General features: G+C 38.7%; 1 protein-coding gene across 7 annotated transcripts in view; it reads right to left on the bottom strand.

Annotated features, from left to right (window-relative positions):
- Positions 1-13,723, bottom strand: part of CCNI (cyclin I) — a 32,371-nt gene extending 18,648 nt beyond the window's left edge. For 5 of the 7 annotated variants that reach the window (XM_065877660.1, XM_065877662.1, XM_065877661.1 and 2 more), the window contains exon 1: positions 5,949-6,062. In XM_065877660.1, the coding sequence (XP_065733732.1) occupies positions 5,949-6,062 (114 nt within the window). Of the gene's footprint in view, positions 1-5,948; positions 6,106-13,201 lie in introns of those variants that run through there. The other 2 variants (XM_065877659.1, XM_065877658.1) reach the window with 2 other exon arrangements.
- Between the last annotated feature and the right edge of the window lie 6,361 nt (positions 13,724-20,084).

Here is a 20,084-nt window from a genome sequence, read left to right as displayed (position 1 = left end):
ACTCATATTATAAACATGTTAATTCTTCCCCAAATCAATCTACAGACCAAAACCCCCCAATTTTTTTATTTTTCAAAAACTGACAACTATATTTAAAAATACATATGGAAGAACAAAGGGCTTAAAATAGCCAAGACAATCTTAAAAAAAAGAACAAAGTTTATGCCACCAAAGGCTTATTATAATGCTACAATAACTGAGGCAGTGTGGTATTAAATAGAGGCAAACAGACCAATGATGAAAAAAGGGGCAAGAAACTAACCCACAAATGTATCTACTCATATACAGCAGTCACTTGATTAAAAACAAAAGTATGTATCAAGGGGAGACTTCCCTGGTGGTTCAGTGGCTAAGACTCCACGCTCCCAATGCAGGGGGCCCGGGTTCGATCCCTGGTCAGGGAACTAGATTCCCCATGCTGCAACTAAAAGATCCCACGTGCTGCAACAAGGATCCCGTAAGCGGCAACGAATACCCCACGTGCTGCAACTAAGACCTGACGCGGCCAAATAAATAAAGAAAAAAGAAGTACATTGCAGGGCAGTGGCGAAAAATGTCTTTCTAATAAATGATACTGGTTTTCCATATGGAGAAAAATTATTCTTGACTCCTCCTACTTCATACCATACCAAAAAGGAAAAACAAAATCCTATCTTCATTACCTTGGATTAGGCAAATTTTTTTTTAGTATCTTTATTGGAGTATAATTGCTTTACAATGTTAATTTATTTTGTACAACAAAGTGAATCAGCTATATGTAGACATATATCCCCATATCTCCTCCCTCTTGAGCCTCCCTCCCTCCCTCCCTATCCCACCCCTCTAGGTGGTCACAAAGCGTCGAGCTGATCTCCCTGTGCTACGCAGCAGCTTCCCACTAGCTATCTATTCTACATCTGGTAGTGTACATAGTCATGCTACTCTCATTTTGTCCCAGCTTCCCCTTCCCTCTGTGGTCCTCAAGTCCATTCTCTAAGTCTGCATCTTTATTCCTGCCCTGCCACTAGGTTCATCAGTACCGCTTTTTTAGATTCCATATATGTACGTTAGCATACGGTATTTGTTTTTCTCTTTCTGACTTACTTTACTCTGTATGACAGACTCTAGGTCTATCCACCTCATTACAAATAGCTCCATTTCATTTCTTTTTATGGCTGAGGGATAGTCCATTTTATATATGTGCCACACCTTTATCCATTCATCTGTCGATGGACATTTAGGTTGCTTCCATGTCCTGGATATTGTAAATAGTGCTGCAGTGAACTCTGTGATACATGTATCTTTTGAATTATGGTTTTCTCCGGGTATGTGCCCAGTAGTGGGACTGCTGGGTCATACAGTAGTTCTATTTTTAGTTTTTTTAAGGAAGCTCCATACTGTTCTCCACAGTGGCTGCATCAACTTACATTCCCACCAACAGTGCAGGGTTCCCTTTTCTCCACACCCTCTCCAGCATTTATTGTTTGTAGATTTTTTGATGATGGCCTTTCTGACCAGTATGAGGTGATACCTCATTGTGGTTTTGATTTGCATTTCTCCAATGATTAGTGATGTTGAGCATCTTTTCAGTGTTTGTTGGCAATCTGTATGTCTACTTTGGAGAAATGTCTACTTAGGTATTCTGCCCAGTTTTGGATTCAGTTGTTTGTTTTTTTGATATTGAGCTGCATGAGCTGCTTATATATTTTGGAGATTAATCCTTTGTCAGTTAGGCAAACATTTCTTTCAAAGGACTAAGCAAAAAAATTTTTTTTGACAATTTGGTCATTAAAAATTAAGAACTTCTATTCATCAAAAGTCAACACAAATAGAGCTGAAGATATGTGTAATACACAGAGCCTGCAAAAGAAAGAACTCAACAATTTAAAAAGGAAGTCAATGGAACACAGGTGAAAGATTTGAACAGACATTTAACCAAGAAAGGATATCTAATGGCCAAATAAGCATATGAAAAGCTGCTGAATTTCATTAGTTATCAAGGAAATGCAAATTAAAACCCAATGTGATACTACAACACTCACCGTGATAACTAAAATGAAAAAGACAGACAATACCAAGGGTTGGCAAAGATGCAGAGGAACTTGGGACTTTCATACTCTGCTATAAGGGGTAAAAAAAAAAATGTGGTGTAAACGTGGTATAACAACTTTGGTAAGTAACACAATTGGTGGTATCTGCTAAACCTGAGTATACACATATTCTAGGTTCTAGGAATTCTAGCCCTAGGAATATACTCTACAGTAATGTACACATATGTTCAACAAATGACAAGCACAAAAAAAGACTCTAATGACCATCAACAGCAGAATGGATCAATGAATTCATATGATGGAAGAATACAAGGAAATGAGAATTAAATTAACTATGGCTACATGAAGTACCATGGATGCATCTTACACCAAAGAAAATGCTGAGCAAAGGAGGCCAGTACACACTTTATGATTCCATATACAAATATAATTCAAAACAAGGAAAAACTACTCTGTGATATTAGGATAATGGTTTCTTTGTCGGGAGGGGACAGATGGTAGTAACTATAAGAGGACACAAGGAGGTGCTAGTAATGTGGTGGTTACACAGTGTTATTTTGTGAAAATTTATAGAGTTGTACACTTATGATCCGTATACATATACTTTAAGAAACTGTTTACTTAAGGAAAAGAAACAAAACCTATGGGCAAAATAGATTTATTTGTTTACCAAGTCTACAGATGGTACAGAAAGGACAAAGTCAATACATTACATAACAATCATAATTTTAAAGCCAGAAAAATGGGCCAGCATCAACAATTTGAAACTTAGTAAGAATAAATATGAAACAGTGCACCTAAGTTAAAAATTTTAAAAGTACACCTAGAATAAGGGAAACTCTGCTTAAAAGCAGAGAAACAAAACCAACAAGGTTTTAAAAACAAGTTCAGTATAAGCCAACAACATGACACTGCTGCCAAGGCATAAAAATTTTTTTTAATTTAGGGCTATATTAATGAAATTATCAAGCCAAGATAAAGTGAGGTAATAGTTGCACTTCATTGCTCATTAATGACCACAACTCTAATGTCACAATTGAATGTCACAACTGAAACACAGTAAATTAAGGAGTATATATACATAGAGAAAGAAAAACTGAGAGGCACAATCTTGTCAAATGAAAAATGGTTAAAGAACAAAGGATATTCAACCAGAAGAAGAGATGACTGAGAGCTTAACACCTGACTGTAAGTAGATAAAAGGCTATCATTTAAAATATAAAATGAATATTTTCTGTACTGCTCCAGCGGAGAGAACTAGAACCAGTAAGTAGCCACTAGAAAGCAGCAGTTTTCAGGTTCAATTCAGGAAAAACTTTCCAATAATTGATAGAGCTTTTCTATGGTGGAATGGACAAAGTATCCAAAGTAGAGGATCACTTATCCTAGATGTCAGAACTTTTTCTTTTATTTTGTGGTTAGACTAAATCAGTGTTTCCCAAACCTAACACATATCAATAAAACTGAAGTTTTTTTAAAATACAAATTCCATAGTTGCCACCACAAGCAACGTAGGTCTGGGAGGGGCCTGGAATCTGTAAGAAGCCTCCTGGGTGATTCTCATACACCTAGTAGCCTAGTGGTTCAAGATCCTGTTATTTGAAAACCACATAATTAGATGGCCTTTAAGGTTCCTTCTCAAATTTCTAATGGAAATCATCTTTATATAAACAGCTTGAGGCAAGGTTTACCTTTGTATATCAAAAGCACTCCGTACATCAAAATAAATTGAGAATATCTGAAAATACATGTCACTGTAACCAGTCTTTAATTTTTTTCCCCCGAATTTGTAACAAAATGGCTGTGTACTTGAAAATACTATTACTATATAAAAGAACTCCTCCAACCTGGATGAATTATAAAGAAATGATAATCAACGTTCATTTAACAAGTGTTTACTGTGAGCCTATTATATGCCAATAAACAAAAATGACAACTCTTACCTCAATGGAACTTGGTCAAATCATCAGAGAATTATAATATTGTGTGCTATCATACAGGAAGTATAGAGTGCTGGGGGAGCAAACAGAAGGGGAGTGATAGGTGTGTAATATTTTTGCATGACCACTCTGTCCTAAACTGCAAGATAGGATAATGTAAATGACAAGAAAACTGTGAGAGAATGACCCTGAAGTAGAGTTTAGGTGAAGGAAGCGGTAGGAATAAGAAAACTAGAGGGAAAAAAGCTTAAAAATATTTTATTTTTCTGTTTTAACCAGCACCCCCTCCCAAAAAATTAAAAAGGAAAGTTGGAAAAGATACATATAGGGTTTAGATGCTAAACTTTAGAGACAAGATTGTTTCTCTTATGGAAGGAGGAGTCAAGAAGGAGAAAAATCATGGTTAGAAGCAATATTGGAAAGGGAAGTAGAAAAGCCAGTCCCTGAGAGTCACAGAAGAAAAAAGAATTAGAACTAGAATAGAGAAGTGTCCCTGGGGTTACCCTGTCAAGTGGCTCAAGCCCCTATAGCTCTTTACTCCAATCTCTATCTTATCTCCTATAACCCACCAGACCAAGCCCACACACATTTTACAAGAATTAAGTATGGCTTCTACCTGACATTACTAAAGGCAAAACCTTAAATAGATCCCTCTTAGAAGTTCTGATAGTGTTCTGTTCTCTGGTCTAACATCTTAGTAATATTTGTTAAAATACCTACAAAAATAGGCCAGATTAAATGATAATATAGCAACATACTATAATCTTGGTAGAATATCACCTTCAAAGACCATGTTATAAAAGTATATCATTGTTGGTTGCATGCTGACTCAAGGAGATAGTAGGAGAAAAATGAAAGAAATGGTTCTAAAAGCAGCTGTAATAAAGCTTTGAGGCTTATTAGAATAGTGTTCAGAATATGGCAGATACTTAATAAATATTTACTGAATGATTGAATCCCCAGTCATCTAAAAATCACACAAGCATACAAAAATAAAAAATGAAAAACAAAGTATAATGGGAAGAGAACTGCCTCAGGTTCAAAATTATAACTCTACTACTTACTAGTTGAAGTCTTGAACAAATTGGGACTACTGCCTTTTTCAAAGGATTAAATGAGATATTAAATGTGATAGCACATGCAAATGCTCCTAGTATAAAAGGCATTCATTCAGGCTAACTAATCTTCAATTCACTAAATGACCATTAGATAACAGTAAATGGAAGACATGTATTTCTTTAGCTTGTGGGAAAGAAGATAAAAGTAGGTTGGAATTAGAAAAATCATTCAGATATCAATAACCTATGAGCAAAGATTAACCTAAACGAACACAGGAGATTAGATACTGTCATTTGCCTACACATACCAAAAATTTCTCGGCCACTACTTTTTATCCCAAACACAATGCTAGGTACTAGGGATAAAAAGATGTGTAAGACATATTACATAGTAAGCTTTTGGGACAGACAAATTTCATAGTTATTTGGAAAAAATAACTCTATATGAAATTTCTAAAAGGCATACAGCCAACAGTAATTGAGAGGTCAGCTGCTGATTATCTCCCTATAAGCTTTCAACATTGACATTACATTAGTAGTTTAAGTGAATTCCTTATATTCATGAAAGAGAAAGTTGTTGATCACTAAAGACAAGGGTTTGACTGTGTTCAGCCTCTGTGGCAAACTATATATCTAGAAATAAAGAAGGCTTATTATTGTAAGTATTGTACTACAAGAAAAGAGAAGGGACATACCTAGCTTCCTAAAGGTGTAACTCAGATAAAACAAAACAAACAAAAACAGTTCATTTTTGTTTTGTTTCAGAATGAAACAAGGAGATGTTTCTCAAGTAAAGAATAGAGCATATATTTAATGGTACATATTTCTCCAATACAGTGTCAAGATGCTATTACATATGATAGTAGTACACTTAGTTCTAATAAAAGTCACCTGTCGACAGTGAAAAGAGAACTCATTACCTGATTTGTAGGCATTTTCGGCACATTCACTTTCCACATCTGGGCTTCCCTGGAGATTGCCTTTTCCAACAGGAAAGACAATCTCTGGTTTTCCAATGGCCCTGGAAACTTCATGATATCCTTTGGATCTGCCTGCCGCCCAGCTTGATGTAGCTACCTATAAAATCAAATATAAAACAATGCTCTATATTTAATTATATATATAGTAACTGTAGCATAATATAAATATGTTGGTACTTATGAAGCAATTCATAAAACAAAATAAAAATGTTATGAGGCAATCAATATAGGATTTTACAGCTCTTTAAGATATCACATATTAAAATGTTACCATAATCATCACTTACCTAAAACATTCTCACTTTAAATCTGAAATTCAGTTGTAAAGAGAATAAAAACATGACCATATAATTGACAGAACCTTAGGACTTGGATCAAAACATATTATCACTGTGTCAAAAAATTTTAAGTCACAGGCTTTTTAGTCTAGGAATTCTTAGAATATTTGTCCCAAATATTTCTCTTAAAAATCTACACAGATAAGGGCTAAACCCTCTTTTCATTAAAAAAAAGTTACATCGGGCTTCCCTGGTGGTGCAGTGGTTGAGAGTCCGCCTGCCGATGCAGGGGACACAGGTTCATGCCCCGGTCTGGGAGGATCCCACATGCCGCGGAGCGGCTGGGCCCGTGAGCCATGGCCGCTGGGCCTGTGCTCCGTAACGGGAGAAGCCACAACAGTGAGAGGTCCGCATACCACAAAAAAAAAAAAAAAAAATTACATCAATTACATTAAATCCCACCCATTTCTACTGAATCAGTATTAGACTATCCCCCCCTTTAAGTATGAAACCATCTTGAATTGTGCTCCCACTACAGTGTCCACTAGCTACACGTGTAGCCATTAAAATTAGAATTGAATAAAATTAAAAAATAATTCCTCAGTCACACCAGCCCCATTTCAAGTGCTCAGCTGTCACATGTGGCCAGTGGATACTGCACTGGACAGTGCAGGAAAGGAACATTTCTATCAATGCAGTAAGTTCTACTGGACGATGTTGATCTAGAAAGCTCAACAGTAGAGTAACTGGCACTCTAAAATGAACAGCAAGTCTAAAGAGCAACACAGTACAAGGCATCTCAGAGTCAGAGAGACGTTTCTATGTTTCTTAAAAAAAAAAGGAAACTATAGAGGTTTGACTGTGTATGGAAAAGTGGATTGAGAAGCTGCTGAAGAATGTGAAAAGACTTAACTAGATTGATGAAAGTTATTAAATTCAGAAAGAGATTATGCAAGACAATAAACATAATAATATACCACAATATTTACACAGCAATAATAATAAAATACTGGATAGAGATTTCAACACAAACGCTGTAATAAAACTACACTGGCAGGATGAGGGGTGTTGGGAGAAGGCAGAAGGAGAGCCTCATCTTTATATTTCAGAGGAAAACCATAAATAATATCTAAAACTTAAATATCGAAAAAACAGCAATAGGTAAGTTACTTGAAAATATGATCTTAAATAACAAGAGAAATAGGTAAGAGCTGAGAGTGATTAACCTCTGGGGGATGAGAAAAGGGTGGAGAAGCCAAGCAGCAGAGGAATGTGGTTTTTCATTATAGACCTCATATAACTATTCCCTTTTTTCAACTCTGGACCTGTATTACGTATATGCTTCAAATTCCAGGGATTCTTTTTTAAAAAATTCAATGTCTAGAATTAACATGTGAAAAGTTCCTAATTTTTGATAAAAATTTAAAATTTGAAGAAACAAAAAATACAAACCTCATCTTCAATTTCCATGTTCCCTCTGCCCCAACTTCAGCTACTATCCTCTTTCCTATTTATCACCCACATACTTCACTTACTATTCAACCTATTGCAAACTGGTTAACTGGATTGTAATTTTTTTTCTTTTTGCTTCTTTAAACTCCTGGGTTTTTGCAATTTTTCTATATCAAGCATGAAGTGCTTTTCATACTGAGCAGAAAAAAGTTAAATAACTTAGAAAGTGGAAAATAATAACTATCCGGAAAGGTCCAACTCAAAGGTAATTTCTTCCAAGAACTATTCCCCTAATAAATTATAAATTCCCTTGCAGTCATATCTACGAATATCATGTTTTTATTACTCACAGTGCCCATGGCACAGTATCCTGATGAAACAGAGACACAATCAAAGGCTCATTTCAACCCTCGGGGCCAAAAACAAAAAACCATAACCAAAACAAACAAACCCAAGTCTAATCTCTTTCACAGGTGAATTCTTCAATGTTTAAAGGCTGCTATCATGCTCACCAGTTCATCCACTGCATTGCTGAAAAACCATTCAAGAGTTTCTCACATGACATGATTTTTGCTCTTCTAAATTAGCACGTTTAATTATTAATGCAGTCTAAGATCATTAGCTATTTTTTTAAAGGCTACACCACATTATCAATTCAGATAAAATTAATGCTCAACTAAAACTCTTAAGACTTTCTAAGGTAACTCTTAGGTGAACTTCCCCTCCACCCCCACCTTGTATGGGTTTTTGGTGCCTTTGGGCGGCGGGAGGGGCGTTACATCCTTGTTCAGGACCTTAAATGCATTTTTTCCTTTAAAAAAAGTCATCTTGTTAAGTTCTATCTACTGTTACATTCTGCTTAGATGTTCTGAGATTCCAATTTTGTTGCACTGGTACTTTTCTCAAATTCTCCACAATTAGATAAACAGAGTCACTACAACTTCATCGAATGCAAATGTAAATATCAACCTCAGAAACAGAGTATAAACTAGATGTTCACCTGTCTAGACGTATTTAGAAGAAACACCTATATTGGATGGAGACTGAACTTCATAGGTTCTAAGAACTTCTTCTAAACCTAATTTTGGTCTGTAACTGATTAACTCCTGTCAAAACTTACTTATTTCATTCCTTTAGCTACTCTCAACAGGGTGGTTCACCAGGATCTGCCAGCCTTCTCAGCATACCCCAATGGGTGGCTGCCCCTAGTAATTACTCTTCCTTTACAATGATTCCTTTGAAGATTACTTTTAGGGTAGGATGGGTGGGGGACCTGACAGGAACATGTAGGATAGAGTCATGTAAAGAAGTATAAGATCAGGTTCAAGGGATTCTTGTTCTTCAATCTTCTATAATTAAGGCCCTTAATAAGACTTTCAAATATTTAGATGATATAACAACTTGTTTAAAACAAAGGAATCCACGTCAAAGAAGAAATCGTAAGGGAAATTAGAAAATACTTTGAGATGAATAAAAAAGATCAAACATACTAAAACTTACAGGAAACAATGAAATACTTGTAAATGCCTATATTAAAAAAGATCTCATAGGTATAACTGAATCACTTTGCTATATACCTGAAACACAATACTGTAAATCAACTGTACTTCAATAAACAAGAAAAAAAAAAGATCACAAGTTAACACTCTAACCTTCCACTTTAAGACACTGGAAGAAACAGACCAAACTATACCTAAAGCAAGTCAGAAGAAAGAAAATAATAAATATCAGAGTGGAAATTAAGGAAGTAGAGGACAGAAAAATAGAGAAAAATCAATGAAACCAAAAAAGTTGGTTCTTTGAAAAGATCAACAAAATTGGCAAACCATTAGCTACACTGACCAAGAAAAAAGAGATCAAGTACTAAAATCAGGAATAAAGAAGGGACATTACTACCTATGTTACAGAAATAAAAAGGATCATAAAGAAATTTTTATTAACAATTGTATGCAAATAAATTGGACAACTTAGATGAAAAAGACAAACACCTAGAAACAAACTATCAAAACTGACAACAGAAAAAGCTGAATAGTCATATACCAAGTACTAAAGAGACTGAATTAGTAAAGAAACTAGTGTCAAAGAAAAGCCCGTGCCCCAGTGTCTTTGCTGGTGAATTCTACCAAACGTTTACAGAAAAACTAATACAAATTCTTCACAAACTCTTCCAAAAACTAGAGGAGGAGGCCTTCTCATTTTATGAAGCCAGTTATTATCCTGCTACCAAAACCAAAGACAACAGCACAAAAACTACAGACCAGTATCTCTTAAATACGGATGCAGAATTCCTCAACAAAATACTAGCAATCTGTATCTGAAAACATAAAAAAGGGATTATACACCATAACCAAGTGGGATTTAGCACAGGAAGGCAAAGCTGGTTTAACATTCATAAATCAGTGTAACACACTGTATCAACAATAGAAAAGAAAGCAATCATTCTTTGCTCACAATAGGGAAATGTAACAAAGGAAAAAAAAAAAGTTCAAATTTCCTTAAACTTTAAAAAATGAGGTATAAATAATACAAGTGAGAAACAAAAAGGATGGAGGACACCTGTGGGGATGTTTCAGATTTTCCAAGCTACAGAAAAATAAAAGTGCAGTACCTTACCCTAGACTGGATCCTGTACTGCAGAGAAAAATGTTATAAAGGTCATTTTGGGGTCAACTGACATAATGAGAATTTGGACAGACTTGACAAAAGTAAATTATCAATTTAAAATTTACTGAAGTTGGTAACTTTACTGTGACTCTGTAAAAGAATATCCCTATTCTCAGGAAATACACACTGAAAAATTTAGGTGTAAAGGGCCATAATGAATGCTGTAGAGAGAGGGGGTGGAAGATGAGAGGAGGGAAGACACGATAAAACAAATGGAGTAAAAGGCTGAAAATAAGTGAATCCAGGTAGTTTCTTTTTGAAATTATTTACAAATTAACAACACAGAAAAAGCAAAACAAAACAGAAACCATAATTTATGAGAAAATGTTCTACATTCCTTTTTTAAAATATGATATGATACAGTGGAGAAAGCGCTGGCTTGAATTCTACTTCTTTTACTAACAATCCACAAGGCTGCTTTCTAATGTTTTAAAACAGATTATTTGAGCTAGATGAAAAATGAATCCTGCTAAGAAATAAAACACAAACATTAAAAATATAAACTTACTGTTTTAAATAACAGAACTTTATAGTTTTATGTTGTTATTTTATGCCCATTAATGGTCACATTCAGAATTCTGAATGCTCAGATAAGTCTCTAGGAACTAAAAAACAAGAAGACTGTATATTGGTTGGCATATTCCATAAACTTTGACCTTGAGCGTTTCACACTTCTCCTCCCATTCTTTCAATTGCTGCTTCTGCTTCTTCCTCTATGTTTATCAAATACCTTAATGTCTGAGTGAATAGTTTATAAAACACTTATTGTACAGCATTAACTATGTTACAAATCAGCATACAGGGCCTCTTGCTCTTCTGAGGAAAAGTGCTGCACAGTGCTGGGTATACAACAGAAACAACTTCATTAACATGGAATTATTGTATTTATTATGTTCAAAACACCAACTCCATTAATAATTTTGTACTGGTGCTGACTTCCGGATCTTAGTTCCTCTTATAAGAAGACGGATTTATTAATGTGACCATACAAAAACCTCATGTTCTATTATTATCTCCTTGACTTTACACCCTTAACCTAATAATGAACTACAGGTACTTATAATTCCAAAACACTCTGCTTTATCCCAATCTCCATGACTCTCCGCATACTGTTCTTTCAACTTGAAATGTCCTTCTCTAGCTTGCACTCTCCTTCCTTCAGAGTTGTCATTTGCATCATATGTACTTGAACATAATTCTACTTTTGCATTTAATTGCTCCGTGAGAGCTGACTACTTGTAGGCTGGTCTCTCCTACTAACTATGAGTTCCTTGATGGCAAACACTCTCCAGAGTTTAGCACTGTGCCAAATAAATAATAAGAGCTTACACTTGTTAAGTGCTTAACAACTAAAAACAATGAGTGCTTACTACTTGGCCAGGTATTGTTCAAAGTACTATGCCATATTAACTCCTCGAACACAAAGGAGGGTATAATTATTAAGTCTGTATTATTATTAAGCCCCCTTCAAAGATGAAGAAACATGGACAGAAAAATGAATACTTTTCATTTTTAAAGTAGTATACAATCAGAATAAAACATGTACACACACTTTAAGCTTCCAATCTTGACCAAGAAACATTTCAGAGTTCCATTCTAAACTACTGATACTAGGATGTCACACTGCCACGTAAACTCACTTATCTCAGTTTAACCACAAACCATCCCGGTGCACCTTCCCGACACACGCTGATTCTACTAGTCTGCTCTTCATCAGTATTGAGAAACTTCTTCTAGTCCAGAAGTTTAGAATCTCTGATACGTATGGTCCCAGACTAGCAAATCTGAATCCTGTCCCTTCTTTCTTCTATTTCCTCTGCCTTTAATCTGTTCCGAGACAGAGACTGTATAGCACAGACTGCCTGGGCTGGAATTCTGGCCACCGGGTTCTAGCTGCCTTCTAGTGGGAAAATTAATCTTATGGAGCCTCAGTTTCACTCATCCGTAAAATGCTCCTGAACTACCTGCCCCGTGAAGATTCAATAAGTTGCAAACCACTTATAACGATGCCTCTCCGATAATAAGCCTCAACAAGTGTTATTATTAACATCCTAAAGCCACACTGCTGCTGCTCAAACGTCGAGTGTCTCCCGCTGACAGAATAAAAGCTAAATATTTTAGCCTAACATTCAAAGATCTCCAGTCTGATTCCATCCTACCTCCGAAGCGATACCTTCCACTATTTTGCCATCTAATTCTCAACTCCTAACAAAACGATCTGCAGTAGAACTTCTAGCTCGGCAGAGCGGCTTCTGCCCTCTTTTCAAATTTCCGGTATTATCTGCCCTACAGGGTGCAATTCAAAGCTCACCTCCTTTCCAGATTCCCCCGACTCACCCCACCCCCGGGAAACGTGCCCCTCCCCCGAGCTCCCGCAGCGGCTCACCCCATTCATCCGTCCTCCTCCCCCACCCCGCCCGCTCAGCAATGTGAATGATGTTCCCGCGGGTCCCGCGAAGGCGTCGAGATCTAAGGGCGGGGGTGTGTCCCCTTCTTTGTGTACCGCACAGGCTCGCGGGCCCTAGAACGCGCACTAGGAGGCAGCTTGCTGTTGCTGCAAGAAAGTTAGTCGCCGACGGGAAAATTGGCCCGAAAGGGAACCCAGCGGAGCCGTTTCCAAACTGGGCAGGTGCCTGAGTTGTAGGCGCGAGGAGACAAGAGGAGCGTCCAGGAGGTTTCCTGAAGGGGGCGGCGGGGGCGGGGCTCAGCCGAGGGGCGCGCGCCGGCGGCGCGGGGCTACAGGGGGCTCGCGCGCGGGTCGCGGGGACGCGTGGAGCCCCCCCGTCCCCGCCCGCTCACCTTCTCCTCCTCTTCCTCCTCCTCCTCCTCCTCCCCGGCAGAGCTGTAGGCCTCACAGTGGTGACAAGGGGTCATCCGGGGGCCCGTTACCACCTCATTTTCTTCAGCGCGCGGCGACGGGGCGCGCGGGACGAGGACTGGGCCGACTGAGGAGGGAGAAGAAGGGGAACCGGGCCGGAGAGCGCGGGCGCTGGCGCTCGAGCGGGACGCACGGCTGCGGCCTGTGGGTCGGTCAGCGAATTAGTTCCATGACGCCCCCGGACCTGAGGCCGCCGCCGGTCCCGCTCCTCCAACCGCCGCCGCTTGTGCCCGGGTTGGGAGGGGGTTCCCTCTCGCCATAGGGCGGCGGGGACTGGGGAGAGGCGGGGGGTGAGACCGGCTCTGCCCCTGCCCGGGGGAAGCGCCTCCGAGGGGAAATGGTGAAAGGGGGGAAAGGGGGAAAAGGAAAAAAAAAGGAAGGGGAAAGGGGGGGGAAAAATAAGAAAAAACGAGACAGAGGCGCTGCCGCGTCCGCTCGCGGGGAAGGCTGGGGAGGGAGGGGAAGGGAGAAAGAAGTGCCGGTTTCGTCAGCTCCGCCCTCGCGGACCGATTCCTAGACGCGCTCACTCCTTGTAAACAACACTGAACTGGCCTCTGGACCCTCTCCCGTTTTCCTCCCCGCCGCCTTCTCCGTCCAGCGAACGTACAGAGAAGTCCGGCAAAAAGCTGGGCTGTTGGAAACGGGCTGGGAAAATCTCTGGCATTGGGTTGGGAGGAGGGCTAAGAGAAGCTAAATGTGCGTGGACTCGTTTTCCTTGGAGGAGAGGAAGGGTTCCTCTTCGACTGCACGGTGACGTAAGCGCCTCCTCAGCTCGCTGGAAGAGGCGTGCGGTGGCTGGAGAGTGCGCTGCGCATGCGCCCCAGGGAAGAAAGAAGCAGCTGAGCGCTTCGCTTGGGGGTGGGGTCTTATAGGGATGCTCCTCTGACCGAACCGAGTGTTACGTGGTTTTATCCAGTCTGTCTTTGTCTCTGGGGCTTGTAAAAGGATTTGTTAGAAAGGGCCGCGATCTGTTGTGTAAAGATCTTGCGTTCTTTGTTGACCTCGCAAAAAGTTCTGTGTTCTCTTCTTACCATTGACGTGTAAATAGAATTGCGCGTTTTTCCGCTGCCACGTCGTGGGTGGAGGGAGATTTTAAAGCGCATTAGAAATCGGGAAATTGCAGGGAGCATAGGCTCAGGCACCTTCTAAAACAGTAAATTATATTGCTGGCAGCAGGGAACCTGCTTTGTAACGCGCCAAGGGAATTCTATCCACTTAACCAACACATCTGAGTATTTCCGAGTAGGTTTTATTACCAGGTCTTTAATGAGTGAGTGGTGACATATAAATGTGTTTTATTTGGGGTTCCTTTACGGACCTATGGTAAATTTTGCTCATCTTTTAATCGTTTTAGTTATAAAAAGAAGAGTAGAATTACAGAAAGTTTTGAAAGAGAAGAAAACCCTCAAACTCAACCATTTACAGAAGTAGTTGATTTGTATTTCCATTTGTCTTTTATATGCCTATTTTAAGTCATTTAAATTTGTTTTAAGCTTATTCAGCGAGCCAGGGGCTAATAAGCTCTAGCAAGCTGGAATTAACCAGGACAAATAGCTTCTACCTTCATGGATTTTACAATCCAAACACTGAGCTAATTATCACTATCTAAAATCACCCAGTACGTTGATTTGCTTTCTCGTACATTGTATTCTCTCCTTAGAATATAAGGTCTAGGATGGCAGGGATCTTGCATGTTTTATTTCACCCTGTATTCCTGCATGTAAGAGGCTCTCAATATTTTATTACTGACTGAATAAACAATTACCAGTATCAAAAGTATTAAGATGGAAAATTGCAGGCTGCTATGGAAACACTTAATCCTAGCCTAGTCAGGGATATCAAAGGAGGTTTCTGTGAGGAAGAGCCATTTAAGGTGAGACTTGAAACCACTTGGGCATAGAATTGGGGAAAGAGTGTTACAGGCAGAGGAAACAAGTGCAAAGACTCGAGCTGAGACATTCTAAAAATCTCAGAAAGGTAGTGTGGCTGGTCCTCAGAGAATTGAAGGCTGGGGCAGGGGGCAGGTACCTATGACAGAACAGGGAAGGGAAGCCCAGGAAAGATTTTAGGTGGATCGTATTTTGCTTTTTTCACCTCATGTAGTCTTTCTTACGTGGGCTTTATTGCTACATGGTCTTCCTTCTATAACACATTGGCAACATTTTTTTGCACAATACCATTCACTGCAGGACCATGAAATTGCTTCTGATTTTCACTACTTTAAGAATAATACCAATTCCATTCCCGGATATGTAGTCAAGAGAAATGTAAACCTGTCCACACAGGGACTTGTACGTGACTGTTCATAACAGCATTATTCGTAATGGCCAAAAAGGTGAAACAATATGAGTGTAAGTCAAATGTGGTATATCTATAATATGGAATGTTATTTGGCCATAATAAGGAGGTACTGAAATACGGTGTAACATGAATGACCCATGAAAACAATGTGCAGTCCTTTGTGGCTGGCTTCTTTCACTTAGCATAATGATTCCATTTGTATGAAATGTCCAGAATAGGCAAATCTACCGATAGAAAGTAGATTAGTGGTTGCTTGAGACTGAGGATGGGGATGGGATTGGGAAATGATAGGTAAAAGTTTTGACATTCCTTTTTGATGAAGCTATTTTACAATTGATTTTGGTGATGGTTGCAAACTAAATATACTAAAAACTATTGAATGGTACACATTAAATAGGTGAATTGTCTGAGAGGTCAATACAGCTGTTACCAAAAAAAAAAAAAAAAAAGGGAGAAGGGGAAAAAACCAAAAAGAATACAATTAACATCTTCATGTGTAACCTTTTCTGGGTTATTCCTGGGTCCAACGGTATTTATACTTTTACGGCTTTTGATGAATACCCATTTGCCAAATTGCTTGGCAGAAGAGTTGAATCAATGAAAATGTAACCTGAGTATTTAAGAGTTCTCACTGTGGCCTCTCCCATTGCGGAGCACAGGCTCCAGACGCGCAGGCTCAGCGGCCATGGCTCACAGGCCCAGCCGCTCCGCGACATATGGGATCTTCCCAGACCGGGGCACGAACCCGCGTCCCCTGCCTCGGCAGGTGGACTCTCAACCACTGCGCCACCAGGGAAGCCCTTGAAACTTAGTTTTAATAAAACTGCCTTACTGCCTGTGAGATTACCAGTGACAATTTAATCTAGAATACTGTAAATATAATTACAAGTAATTAGTCGGTGGGTAAGGAACTTGTTCCAGTTGTCCTAACAAAATATATGGACATTCTTTTTCTTTACTATTCATTCAAAGACCTTACTTTTAATCAACATCTATTTTTTGTTAATAACTGTAGTAGTTTTTTAAAAAATTAAGTGTAGTTGTAACAAATGGAAAGACTTTGAAATTCCCTGAGAAAATAAATAAGGCATATAAAGAAAACATTAAAATCCTTGTATTGGTAAGGAATTCATATGTTTTCATTTTTAAAATATTTTAAGGAAGATTTTGTCACAAATAGTAAAAATTTTACTAAAATTAAAAAATTAACATTTAACAATAATATTTAATTAATATTAATAACAATATTTAATTAATGAAATAGCAATTGATTATTTACTAATAAAATCATATTTATTATTTAATTAATAAAACTACCACCTTTCTATGTGGTATTTGAGAATAATAATAACTGAGATATATTGATTACTCACTGTGTACCAGGCATTGCACCAAAGCACTTCTACTGCATTCTCTTCTGTTTATTCCTGCAGTACTCCTCTACTGTAGGTATTTTTCTTATCCTCATTTTTCAGAAGATAAAGAGGCAAAGTAAAAATAAACAACCGAAAGAGGTAAAGTAAATCCGCAAGACTGGTCACACAGCTTGGAGAGGCAGAGCCAGGATTCAAACCCAGTTTGCCTGACTCCAGAGCCTGATGTGCTTTTAGTCACTACCCTTTACTGCCTCACCCTGTGGGTATTACTGGCTTGCATGGAAGTCTTCGAACAAAAATACTCACCCTATGGTTATTTTTGGCTTGCCTTTAATCTTAGAACAAATATTCAAATAAAAGTTTTTAGTGACTAGTTAATATTTGTGTTACTAGAGAGTTGAGTTTTGCTTGAAAACAGGTTGTTAAAATTTTCTTACACTTGTTTTATTTCGTGACTAGAACATTGAATCTTGAAATATAAACACGTTCTGCTTCAAATGCAGACTAAGGAGGAAGCTGAGGGCTTCCCTGGTGGCTCAGTGGTTGAGAGTCCGCCTGCCGCTGCAGGGGACACGGGTTCCTGCCCCGATCTGGGAGGATCCCACAGCCGCGGAGCGGCTGGGCCCGTGAGCCATGGCCGCTGAGCCTGCGCCTCTGGAGCACACGGGAGAGGCCACAACAGTGAGAGGCCCGCGTACCGCAAAAAAAAAAAAAGAAAAAACAAAAAAGGAGGAAGCTGAGAAACAGTGTGCTCTCAGAATAAAAGCTCTGTTCTGAAATGCAATATAATGTAAAGTGAGACCCCCTCCAGAAGTCTAGGACAACTGAAGGGAATCAAGTTGATGAACAAAGTGGTTTGCTATCTGTAATCTTTCAAGAAAAATAATTAGAAATGGACTGCTTACCTTTTTATAAGTATAGAAGATAAGGTTATATTTAATCTCTAATGACAAAAATTTCTAGTCTCCTTTGTCTTAAATGAAATTTTAGGGTAATGTTCCCAGCAGACAATCTATGAAGGTACTATCTTGTCGGAGAAATACTAAGGCCTACAGGAACAAAGAAAGTGATTCATTGTCATTATAATCACTTACTTTTAGCATTTATGTACACTTAAGGATCCTTTTTACAGTTCCCGAAATACTTGTTTTCTTTAATCTCTACAGAGACACAAAGTGAGAGGAGTAAGCCTGTCAAATAGACATTAAGACAAAAGGAGTCGGGCTTCCCTGGTGGCGCAGTGGTTGAGAGTCCGCCTGCCGATGCAGGGGACACGGGTTCGTGCCCCGGTCCGGGAGGATCCCACGTGCCGCGGAGCGGCTGGGCCCGTGAGCCTTGGCCGCTGAGCCTGCGCGTCCGGAGCCTATGCCCCGCAACGGGAGAGGCTACAACAGTGAGAGGCCCGCGTACCGCAAAAAAAAAAAAAAAAAAAAAAAAAAAAAAAAGAGAAAAGGAGTCAACATTCACCAAATAATATAAAGATCACCTACTTACTATTTCTTTGTTGAAGGGTAGTTGATTTACCATGTTGTGTTAGTTTCAGGTGCACAGCAAAGTGATTCAGTTATATATAGATATCTATTTTTTTTCAGATTATTTTCCATTATATGTTATTACAAGATATTGAATATAGTTCCCTGTGCTATACAGTAGGTCCTTGTTTATTTTATACCTCCTACTTACTATTAAGTGGGGAGAAGTGCTCAAAGAAAAGTCAAAAATTCTAAAATAGGAAGCCGCAGCTGCTTTCCAGATTTTGACCAACTCTGAATAGAAACTGGCTTTAGGTTTCTCATACTTAGGTGCTTATTTAGAAAGACCTCACTGGGAGGGATTATTGGTTGCATGCTTTATTAAAAGGAGCCCCAGAAGTCAAATAAATGCCACTGTTTGAAATTTGTAAATCAAAAAGGAACATTCTTTCCTTCTTCTTGGGAGGAAAATACATAATTAAAATAACACCATTTTACTCTCACAAACTGTTTTGAATGCTCAGCTACCAAATTTAGTAAATTTGGAAAAAAATATTTTTGTATATCTTACATAGTCAAACTACCAATACATTATATTTCTTGTCGAGCATTATGTGTATGTGGGAGGTGTGGAGAGACAGGTAAACATCTTCCAAAGTGTATTTTTAGTCTCATCACAACAAATGTTTACTGTAATCTTTACTTCTTCTCAGTGCAGGAAAAGAATTATGTTTGGGGAATCGATTTAAATCATCCACGATCAGGGTTTCCAAGACTTCTTTCTCACATACATAAGCTGCTTTTATTACCAGACAGTGATTTAGTAAATATTTGAGACCCATTTGAATACTGGGGTAGGCACCATACGAGATTCTAAGAGTTATATGTGGTCCTGTTTGTAAGAAACTTCCATTCATTCATTTCTTAATTCAACATTTACTAGCTGTGTGACCATGAGCAAGTGAACCATCTTCTCTATAACTTGACCTCAGTTTCATCAACTGTGACACATAGGGAACACTGTTAGCTTAACGCTTGTAACCCTTTATGTGCCAGGCTTGAGTTTAATCTTTTTTTTTTTTTTCACTTAACACAGTTAAAAATGGCCCACCCTCTATCAGCTCCCAGCCTTGCACAAGGGAAGAAACAGAGAGGAGAAATTCTCTGTGTTGGTCAGGAAAGGCTTTATAGACTTGAATGTGGCATTAATTATTTTCTGTTGAACAAATTACCTCAAAACTTAGCTGTGTAAAACAATAAGTATTTAGTATCTCACATGGTTTCTGAGGTTTAAGAACTGTGAGTACCTTAGCTGGGTGGTTCTAGTTTAGGATCTCTCATGAGGTTGCAATGAAGTTGTTGGCTAGAGCTGAAATCATGACGGGATCGGAGAATCTGCTTTCAAGTTCAGTCATGTGGCTGTAGGCAGGAGGCTTCAGTTCCTAGCCACTGGGTCTCTCCATAGGGCTGCTCATGACCAGGCGACTGGCTCCTCCATCACAAGTGTTGAGAGAGAGGGGGAGAGGGGGACCAAGATGGAAGCTGCAGTCATTTTATAGCTTAATCTGGGACATGTTCTACTATCACTTCTGCTCTATTCTATTTATTGAAGCAAGTCAATAAGTCCAACCTGTACTGAAAGGGAAGGGAATTAA

This window comes from Phocoena phocoena, chromosome 5 (assembly GCF_963924675.1).
Source record: "Phocoena phocoena chromosome 5, mPhoPho1.1, whole genome shotgun sequence".
In the NCBI taxonomy this organism is placed as follows: domain Eukaryota; kingdom Metazoa; phylum Chordata; class Mammalia; order Artiodactyla; family Phocoenidae; genus Phocoena; species Phocoena phocoena.
Note: the sequence above shows the minus strand (reverse complement) of the source record. Positions and strands in the feature narration are given on the sequence as shown.